At 36.5% G+C, this 11,046-nt stretch overlaps 1 protein-coding gene across 1 annotated transcript in view; it reads left to right on the top strand.

Annotated features, from left to right (window-relative positions):
• The window catches only part of Trpc6 (transient receptor potential cation channel, subfamily C, member 6), a gene marked incomplete in the record, with an annotated part of 114,640 nt that overhangs the window by 77,983 nt on the left and 25,611 nt on the right, over positions 1-11,046 (top strand). Inside the window, 3 exon segments of the mRNA XM_013511254.1 lie at positions 4,952-5,134; positions 6,982-7,146; positions 10,389-10,605. Of these exon segments, the coding sequence (XP_013366708.1) occupies positions 4,952-5,134; positions 6,982-7,146; positions 10,389-10,605 (565 nt within the window).

Below are 11,046 nucleotides of genomic sequence, written 5' to 3'. Positions count from 1 at the left end.
AGCTCTCACACCCATATTCAAACTCTAAAAGCCTGCCCCATGTCCGCATGAGGCATTGGGGGGACACATAGACATAAACCATAACACCCCCAAAGAGATAGCTACTCTTGCTTTACCCACCCTGTGTGTTCCTCTTCTCCTGAGTATGGGTTAGACTTAGGATGCTTAAGAAGTACGTAGAACAAATCTCCTGGCTTCACTCCTTGAATCAAATCTAAGCTCAGATCAGGGATGACAAACTTAAAAGGGAAGAGATCAATTTCTTTCAGCATCTCTATATATCCCTACAACTATGTCTCTAAACCTTCTTTTGAACTGAATTTACATTTTAGACTGTAGTAACACACAATGTGTCCTTTTATTGCTCCCTAAGTCATTTTTTTGTGTTTTTTATTTTTTCCTAGTACATGTTTGCAGTACATGATGTTTACATTTATCTTGGAGAGGAGGGGCATGTATTTAACATATCTTAGTTCTTTTTATTTTCCTCTTCCTCCTCCTCCCTCTCTCCTGATCTCTCCATGTCTAGGTCCCGTTCCCGTCTGCAAAAGATCTAAATCCCTGATTCCTGTTGTCTTTTATTTTGCCAAAATCATTTCTTTTGTGCAGCAGGGATGGTTCTCATCTCTGTAGATGTGGATAAATAGCTTTGCTGGAGCGTGTCCAGCTTCTTCACATCTTCCTAGAGGTCTGTGGATTGACACACACATGGCCCTCCAGATGCGTCTCCCCTGACTTAGAGAAAGAGGATAATGCCTAAACTGCTATGTCTGTTTCTGAACTGTTGCTATGTTCTGGTGTATAACGGTCAAAAGCGTCTGGCACTGTTTGTGAGATAAATACTCTTTAAGAAAATGGGTGAACTGAGGAGTAGTTTTTGTTGGCAGGAAGGTGGTGTGACTGTCACACACCTTACGGGATGACACAGGCTGTCTCTTCACACATGCAGTAGTCTGCAGAGCAGAGCCACAGCATTGCATGCACAAGCCTGCATCCTGGCCAAAGGAGAGGAAATGAAGTTTTGGTAAAGCTTTATGAATTGGTTTAGGACTAACTTACTTACACTTTTAACTTTACCAATCCATTAGTACTTAAACTCTCCAGAATTGGCCAGAAAATGAGGTAACCTTTCCAGGACTATATAGTTAACAAGTGGCAAAGCAGGAATTCAAATCCAGGTGTGGTTTTCACCCAGCCATATTCCTTTCTTTATACCAATCAACAAAATTTGCTGATTGCCTACTGTGTACCTCACACCATACTGGGCTGTGAGGATTCAAAGACTAGTGAGACCTAACGCTGTCTGGAAGGCCATTTGAACCTATTGAGGAGAGGCACATGTAAACTGCAACTGCACTGAAATAGTGTGTGCTTGTGTGTTCTTGGCTTTGAGTTTCCTGTCATAGTTTGCAGTGGATGAGTAGAAAAAATCTCATCCTGGCAGAATTTTAGGTCTATGAGAAGACACGATCAGAGGGGGAAGTCAAGAGTGCCTGTCTTCTTTATGAGGGTCTCTAGCCCCTGAAGTCACTTGGCTATCTTCTTCCTTGCTCTTCTAACTTTGTAGTGTCGGTGGAGCCTTAGAATTCCTATGATAGGGAAAATAAAAGATGGTTATCAAACACTGCATTGAGTTAAATAAGCAGACATTGCTGATGTTAGTAATCAACAGAAAGGTTAGTAGCATCATATGTATCTTGGAAAATGTTTTTGAAGTTGTTTTAAAATTGTATTCCATTTTCCACCTTTCTATAGGGTACCACCTAACCCACATTTGGGCCCTCACAATCCCACATAGGTGCTCTGTAAATGCTTGTCAGTTATCACATCAAGGGTGACAGAGCCTGGTGATCATTGTGCTATTTAGTGACAATTATTCTGAAGGACAGGAAAGTCCCAGAGTGACACCTGGTCCCACAAGCAGGCTGGCCATTCATCACCCTCTGGAGAATGATATTCTATTCCTCATCACGCTCGTCATGTACATAATCCCTTTTAACACAACTTCCATCTTAGGAAGACTGTGGTTTCTATCACAGCATCAGTGCTCAGGACACTTGTTGAAGGAATGCATTTTATTCCAGTGTTTTCAGATGACACCGCGGAATCCCAAGATGCCTTGACTTTAGCTAGCAGAGCCTTATGAAGAGACTCAGAAGAGTTAGATATGGTTTGTGAAGTAATGAAAATAGTAACAATAATAATTATCATTAATCAGCATTGCTTTTGTCTAAGAAACTGACATTTGCTACCCTGTATAATTTCCACAGCAACTCTTGGAAGTGGGCAACAGCATTGCTCCCATTTTACCCAGGAAGATTCCACTGGGAGATTAGTAGACAAATATCTATTTCTAATTTATTATCCATGTCTTATTTATTATGTATGGTGTAGATGTGTGATTCAAACACAAGGTCCAAAATGAAGTCAGCCGGTCACTGTCAGTTTTCTTCTCAAGAAACCAAAATCACAGCATTGTGTACTGACTCATGACGTACCCAACATTTCGTTTTAAGTGAACTGATCTGATAATTTAAAAACCTTAAAATATGGAACTTAAAACGTTTGCAAATGGATTGCTATGTTGAAAGATGTTTGTACTTCCAAAAGCAGATTCTTACTCTTTTTCTTTTATTTAAAGAAGTGTTTTCAATTGACAGTGTTTTAATAGTTAGCAATGAGTTGGAAAAAATTTAAATTCAGATATTAAATACCACAGAGATTCTGAACATGACTTCTTCAATGCATGTCTTCTATTAAACAGCGTTGCTCACACTTGAAGGATCATGTTCTTTCAAAATGTCTGATTTCACCTGAGCCTTCTATAGAATTCTAGAGAGCCCTGGTTTTGGCTATTACTTTGTTACCTTTAAAAGGACTAAGCACACTTTTAAAATTGAGTTTTGTAAGCAAAAGAAGCCAAGTGCATTAAATTTCGTATTGTTCCATGGTATCTTATAGATATCTAGAGATAACGAGTTTTTAGGGTTTGCCTTTGATGACATAAAACAAAATAATTATAGTTTAGTGAATGCTTCATTCTCAGCAACCATGCTGAACACTTTGCACGCATGATCCCTTCAACTCTTTGTTAAGCTTGCTAAGTTGCAGTTTTCTCATCTGTAAAATGAGAGTAAAAATTAAAAATAACCCTTATAGAAGTGTTTTAACTTATTTAAGGTCATGTGATTAATATGTGAAAAGTTGGGATTTGATTACAAATGTAGGAGCCCAGGCTGCTAACCATTATGCTATAGGAGACCTGGTCAGTATGCGCTGCTGCGTCTGAAGATTAGTCCCCATCATTCTAATTGGCTATGTTATGAAAGGTGCAAAGCTGTTTCCTCACAATCCTGTTTGCACTATCCAATGAGAACTGCTTAAAAAGAATCTGAGCTGGGGGCTGGGGATTTAGCTCAGCCGCACAGTGCTTGCCTGGCAAGCGCAAGGTCGAGAGTTTGATTCCCGGTACTGGAAAAAAAAAAAAAAGAGTCTGAGCCCTTCTCAGATATGACGTGGTTTGCTTTGTTAGTGTGCTTCCATACAAACGGTTTGAATCTGTAGTTAGCAAACTGCACCCCGTGCAGCAGCTACTAAACTTTGAAGTTTACTTAGCATACGTCACAGAGAACAGCCTACGTGGATGCCTTACGCGTACCGAGCAAGAAGCTGTGCCCCGGAGAGACTTCCCCCAAATATCAATCTATTCCTTGACCACGAGAATCCCACATATTTCTCCATCGTATTCCTCTCATGGTCAATCTCAGGGACCTCTTCACCCTATAATACACGACAATTTTAGGATGGGGAGACAATTCACTTTGAATCTGCAAAGCTGACTTTAAGAGTAAACTTTGCCACTGAAACTGTGCCTTCAGAGAACCTATTTTCATGTGCAAGATGAGAATAGCACTTGTTCTGCTTGGCCCCACCCCATTTATTTTGAAGATGTAAGTAGGAAAGCTTTCTACAAATAACAGATAAAATGGCACTATTCCCAAAGGCAAAGAGTTTGAGGCCAAACAGATTTAGGTTTAAAGTCAGATTTTAACTCCTACTGGCTCAGTGATTTGGGACACATTATTTACCTTAAGTAAGATTATTGTAAGGTTAAATGAGATATCACCCCCTTGTAACACAGCAAGCTCTAGTGAATAGGTTTTCTTGATTAGCATTCAGACATACATGACCTTATTTCAGTGTAAGTAAATAATGAAAAGAAAATATTGGAAAGATCTGAGTGAAAATATGAATAGATGCTGTATAGAAGAATGACATGCATTTATGGTAATTTGAATATGACCCATACTCTCGAAATTGCAACAGAATATTAGATCATAGGCAACAAAGTAGAAAACCCCAACAATAAAAGCAGTTTTAATTAAACTATCTTTTCTCTAAAGAGAAGAATCTCAATTTGCAGTTTAGAGCTCATCTTTTGACCTGGTGCTTGACACATAAACTTTTTAAATAACAATTTGTTAAAACCAATACTTGATATGTGCTCACTTTTCTCTGGAACCTTTCTAAATGTTCTGTTTCTCAACACAGTTTACTAAAATCTTAAAAACATATATCTAATGTATACTGTGCATGTCGGGATGGGATTGTGACTATAAGTGGTGTAATGTGTGGAGAACGTGATTATCAGTCTATGGAAGCAGTTGCTTATTTTCTCTTTCTCCTGAATCAACAGGTGAGTTTGGTGCAGTACACCTATTTTAAATAACTTTACTATGTTCGGGGAAAATTTCATTTTTTAAAGTCTGAAGAAAATTATAGAATGATAAAATATTTCAGAGCTCAGTCAGCAGAACAGCAATTGGAATGTGAAAACAGTAAAACTAAAATTAGATTTTTTTTAAAATCTTCAGGCCTTAACGTCTCTGAAAAATTATGTGTAGCACAGTAACGAGTGATAATTTTTCGTTTTGCTTTGTCTTTTCTTTAGAATGACTACAAAAAGCTGTCCATGCAGTGCAAAGATTTTGTGGTTGGACTCCTTGACCTATGCAGAAACACGGAGGAAGTCGAGGCCATTCTGAACGGGGATGTTGAGACGTGCCAGCCGGGTGATCAGGGCCGTCCAAACCTCAGCCGTTTAAAGCTTGCCATTAAATATGAAGTAAAAAAAGTAAGGTCAGGCATGAAGCCCATTTTCATTATTTCACTTCTTATTGATGCTAAGGAAAGATAAATCCTGGCATTTTTAGACTGAGGTGAATTCTTCTCATTAGCAGTTTCTCTACATGAATCATAAGCAAACTATCTAAATGAATCATACCTAGCTAGTGAGGCATCTAACCTACACTACTTGTCAGTCTTTAAATACGCACTTATTGTACAGAAGATCACTATGATTGCTGCTTTCTTTAACTGAAGTTATGCTATAACAATGACTTTGTGTGCCCGTATGAAAAGGCATTTCTTCTGTGTTGGGAGCATCACTACAGTATTCATACTCAAAACCATTTTCCTATTTCTTAATATGATCCAATTTCAGATCATTGCCTCAATTCCCTCAATCCCCTGCAGCTGATTTTAGAGTATTTTTAGTTTCTGTCTTCACTCCGTAGCCCTTCCTGTTCTGGCTGCTTTCTTAGGGAGAAGATCTTTACATTTTTTTATTTAAGTAGGCTTCTTTCTAATAAGGGTAACCCCTGGTTATATTAAATATTCAAACAGTACAGACATGCTGCCTCTCCATCTGTCATGTTCTTAATGGAGAGCAATTAACCCCTTGTTAATATTTCTCTCCACAAATTTGCATCTTGGATACCTTCATGTCTATGTGCTACCAAAGTGAGCCCTGGACACCTTCATGTATCAACCAATAAGAATCTACCTCATCTTTTTGCGGGCGACATTGTTGTGTTATTATCCATTTAGTCAGTTTACTATTTAAAGATATTTATTACATTCTTTAGATTTGGATTATTATAATTTTTTGTCTTTTTGTATAGTAGACATACAGCTTAATTACTTGCCTGAGTTCTATCTGCAGACAAAATTCCTAGATGTGAAATTGCTATGTCAGGTTTTTAGTTTGAAATTTGAAAGCATTTGCTAAGTTTTCCTTTGAAGAAAAGATGCACCAATTTACACACGTCACTGGAATATAAGAAGGCGTCTTGTATCCACAGAATGGGTGCTACCAAACTTTACCATTCAGAGCAGACAAATGTTAGATCTTGTTTATTACCTTTGAAACTAACTAACCTTAAGTCTCCTTTTTATAACAAATCTTTTATATAACATTTTCATGTTTTTACTTAAATTTTTAGTTTGAGTTGTTGCTTTTTGTATATTCAATAAATTTATTTTCTGTGTTATGTAAATAAAAAGTTAATAAAATTTATTTAAAATGATAATTTTAAAATTCTGAAAAATTAAAAAGTGAAAATCAAAGCTGCTTTAACTGAGGAAGTTTTGGGCACAAGAACAAAAGAAGCTATCAGGAGAACATAACAGTCCATCCAGAAACAGATCTCTGTACAATTGGGAAATTAGTAAAAAATAATTGTGGTATTTTAATTTATATAAGAGAGGTGTATAAAACTATTTTTAGAAAAATATCCATCTGGGATAGTATAATCTTCACATCATCCTTTCTAGGTAAAATGATATAGATAGATGATAGATAGGTAGATATATCTATGTCCTTGTGTAAAATATTAGTGACATTTTTATAATGTTTGTAATGTTAAATTTCAAAAACATATTTCTGTGCTTTGCAAGAAAGTTAATTTGTCATATGGGAAAAGTCTGATAAATTAGAAACTTCAAATTTATACAATCACATTAGAACTTTTTGCTGTCTTGCTTGATGCCTGTTAATTAGATCCGTTTTATGTTTGTTTTTTAATTCTAACTGTGTTTTCCATGGGAAAGCACAAAACTAAATATTGTAAAGCATGGAAATAACTTGCGCGGAACCTTTCTTGAATCAAGTTACTAAATGTTTTGTCACTTTCCCGCTAGTTCGTAGCTCATCCAAACTGCCAGCAGCAGCTTCTGTCCATCTGGTATGAGAACCTTTCTGGCTTACGGCAGCAGACAATGGCTGTCAAATTTCTCGTGGTCCTTGGCGTGGCCGTTGGACTGCCCTTCCTGGCTCTGATTTACTGGTGTGCTCCATGCAGCAAGGTGCGTCTGTGAAGCCTGCAGATCTGTTGTCTACTTCACGTGTGTCTAATCAGGGAAAAATGCTATGTCCAAAATGAGAATCCCAGCAAATGATACAAGCTTAAATAATCTTTCTTTTTAATATTACAAAATAATACACAGTTGCTATTGGGAACATAAAAAGTAACGGAAAGAAGAAAAAATTTACCTGTAATATCCTATTAATATATGACAGTAAGCCTTGATTACTATCTTAGGTTTTTTTAAGACTTCTCTAGGCACATATATGAATATAATTTTGTATTTATTTTTAATGAGGTCCTAGTATCACTGAACTCATATTGTAAATGACATCCTAGAAGATGATTCTCTTTGAGCAGTATTTGAAATAAGAATTTTGTGTTTTCTTTAGCTCATATGAGCCGATAATTAAATAAAGGATCATGATATAACATTTAATATGGTGCCTATTTTAGTGAAATATTTATATTTATATTAAAAACAAAGTACACCAGGACCCAATAGCAAAGTGGCTTGTTTTCTTAGCTACATCAGCTTGTTCAGGTTTTGGTGAAAACATATTCGAAAGGCCTCTGTTTTGCGCTGCCTAACCCTAACCCTAACCCTCACGTGTCCTCCTGGGTGTTCTTTTTCTTTTTTTTTGTTGTTTTTTTTTCTTCAGGTAACGGGAATTGAACTCATGACCTTGTGCTTGCCAGGCAGGCGCTATGCCACTGAGCTAAATCCCCAACCCCTCTCCTGGGTGTCCTTTTGTCTTACTCTTTCCTCTTTCACTCGGCTCAGGCTCGCTCTACAGAGCCATTTTCTCCCTCTGTCTTCACTTTCACCTTTTCAAATGAACTTTGTTACCTTTTTTTACGTATTTCATTTAATTCTTTGTTCAAAAAAAGCTTCAGGAATGTTGGCCCATCTCTCTGTCATCAGGTCGAGAAGTCTGTGTCCTGCATTGCTGATAATCCTGATCTTCACGATTTCCAGGATACCTGTCTAGATCTGTTTACAGTGTAAATTTGAGAGGCAGACTGAAATGATTCTAAAGCTAGCTGTCTTCTGGACCATCTGTTTATAGGTTGGGTAGAAACATGAGCTGATCATTTGCTATTCCTAAATATTGGCATATCTCATTTTCAGATGTTTGTATCACAAACACACCACCACTACCAGCATATTATCTTCTTATTTAGTCACGTAGTTGGTATTTTAGCTGTTTGGGGACCTCTCAAGATAACTCATGCTAGAAAGCTGGCCCAAAGTCCTTTACACAGGGGGTCTTCATGATCATCTCCTTTTACACAAGGGGTCTTCATGACCATCTCCAGTGATGATGAGAGGAGCTGTGTGAACTGGGATTTTCTCATGAAATTGAAATTGATCATCATAGATTTTTTTTTACCTTAAAATATGTAATATTAAAAATTGATGTCATATACATAAAGTATAAATGAGGAATATAAATTTAAAAGAAAGAGCTATTAAAACAGTAGCTATAGCACAGATTTTTTTATAGAAAATTATATTTTTCCTTTTCATAGGAGTGACAAAATTACTGTGCAAAAAAAAAGAATTTCTATGTCGTTCTCATTTGAACATAAGCTACATTTATGTATGTAGTCTGTTCTACTTGTATTTTTTGAATCTTCACAAATTTAAACCTATTTAAAAGGGAAGAGGGCTTCTAAATTCCCTGTCACCACTCTGTGGCCGGTTCAGTGATAATCTCTTTTCTAAACTGAGCAACTTCCCTTTCACATAAGCAGTACGTACACAATCACGACGCCTTCTACAGCATCTGGTGCTTTGACACAGGCTATTCATGGCCGTCCTTAGCATTACGCATTTCATAAATTTTGATTGAATCCCGATTAGCCTGGTGTCCTCGCTATTTCTTCTCTGCTCATGTTTCTTTCTGACATCTGTTTCCCATTTTCATTTACACACACTAAGGCAAATGATCAGATTAAATAGACACTGTCAAAACTGTTTTCTCATATTGAGAATCTGTTTTACTGACCATTATTTATCCTCTGAAGCATGCTAATCCACTTTACAATCTTTCTCATTAGCTTGGGTAGAGAGATCATTCGCAAGTCAGAGGATTTTTTATAGGGGGCACATAGCTCTGCCTACGTTGATGCTTTTAGTGAAATGTATTTAAAATACTTTAGAATTTCTACAATATCCAGGAAAATTAGCCCAAATCCAACCGAAAGCCTATACATCTTCATCAAGTCCTTATTTTGCTTAAAGTTAGTTTTGTTAGTCTTTAAGCTTTTTCTCTTCCCCTTCTCGAAATTTTTTTGTCCTTACTTGTTCTTATTCTGCTATTATCACCTAAATATCATTTGTTGTATGCTTATTATAAGAAAAATAGGTAATACTAGAATTTTATATTATTTTAGTTTAGGCTAACATTAACAGTTTTCATTTCTATGTTTGCTGGGTAGGTAAGTATGTCATTTATAAATACCTAAACAGAGTATGATACATAATTTTTAAAGGAAAGTATTCTTTATGCTTATTCTTAATAGCTTTCCAGGTCAGCCAGTCTGGTGGTACTCACTTTGTAAGTCCAGAACTCTGGAAGGCTGAGGCAGGAATGGCACAAGTTTGAGCTCAGCCTGTCTCAGAATAAAAATATTTTTAAAAGGACTGGGGATATGCTCCTTTAAAAAATATTTTTTAAAGGGGCTCAGTGCTAAGATCCTTTGTTCAATCCCCAGTCCTGCAAAATAACTACTACTATTACTATTAATTATTCTTATTTTCCAGGTCACTAGTTATTAAAGTTATTCAATACTCTTCCTACTTACAGTTATTTTCATAAATTTGCTGTATCCCGGCACCCATGGATCTGTAAACTGACTATTCAGTTGAATAATTTAATTGCATCTACATCCATACTTTAGGACCTTTAAGCTAGTTTTCTTTGAACAAAAAATGCTGATTTTATGTTCTGCATTTTTTCACCAATATAATATTTTAAGAATTTAATTATTTTTGACAGAAAAGTTGATATATTCAGTTATTAAAAACATCATCACATGTAGGTTAAGAATGCGACTGAAATTCATAACAACATAAGAATTATTATTCTATTACTAATTGTGTAAATTCACACAGCTATCTTAGAAGAACATTGAAATGTACAGATGTTTATTTTTATGTGTAGGTGCGTGTGTGTGTGTGTTTTGCAATGCATACAAAACAAAGTTAAGGTTTCTGTTTGGTGTGCATTGTGGCAGATGGGGAAGATAATGCGTGGACCATTCATGAAGTTTGTAGCACACGCAGCCTCCTTCACCATTTTCCTGGGACTTCTAGTCATGAACGCAGCTGACAGATTTGAAGGCACTAACCTCCGTCCTAATGAAACCAGCACAGATAATGCAAAACAGCTGTTCAGGATGAAAACATCCTGCTTCTCATGGATGGAGATGCTCATTATATCCTGGGTAATAGGTAAAGACTGATTTTCTGTCATTCTTTTTGCAGCCTTAGCAGTTGGACTGAATGATACTGATTCATTTACACATCAGTTATACAAATGCATGCAGCGAGATACAATGGCACTGCATACCATGATTTTCTTTGTGTTTTTAAAGCACGCAGAGAAATTTGCCTTGGGTTCATTATTAGTGTCATAGTCTTTTCATAGGCCTTGCACTTTTTGCATTTCCAAGAAAAGCCCAGGAAGAAAAGTGACAGGATGGTATTAATCAAACTTCACTAGTGATAAAAAACTGCAATTCATATTTTGGGAGAACTACGATTTCAAATTTGAAAACAACCACAGGATTTTATGTTGAGATTTAATAGAAACTGAAGCTAATAGCCACTCATATTATTGAACATTGTGTGTCAGGAATTGTTCAAAATGCACTCTCTCTCTTCCCATATATA

This window comes from Chinchilla lanigera, unplaced genomic scaffold, assembly GCF_000276665.1.
Source record: "Chinchilla lanigera isolate Chin_1 unplaced genomic scaffold, ChiLan1.0 scaffold00011, whole genome shotgun sequence".
NCBI lineage: Eukaryota > Metazoa > Chordata > Mammalia > Rodentia > Chinchillidae > Chinchilla > Chinchilla lanigera.
Note: the sequence above shows the minus strand (reverse complement) of the source record. Positions and strands in the feature narration are given on the sequence as shown.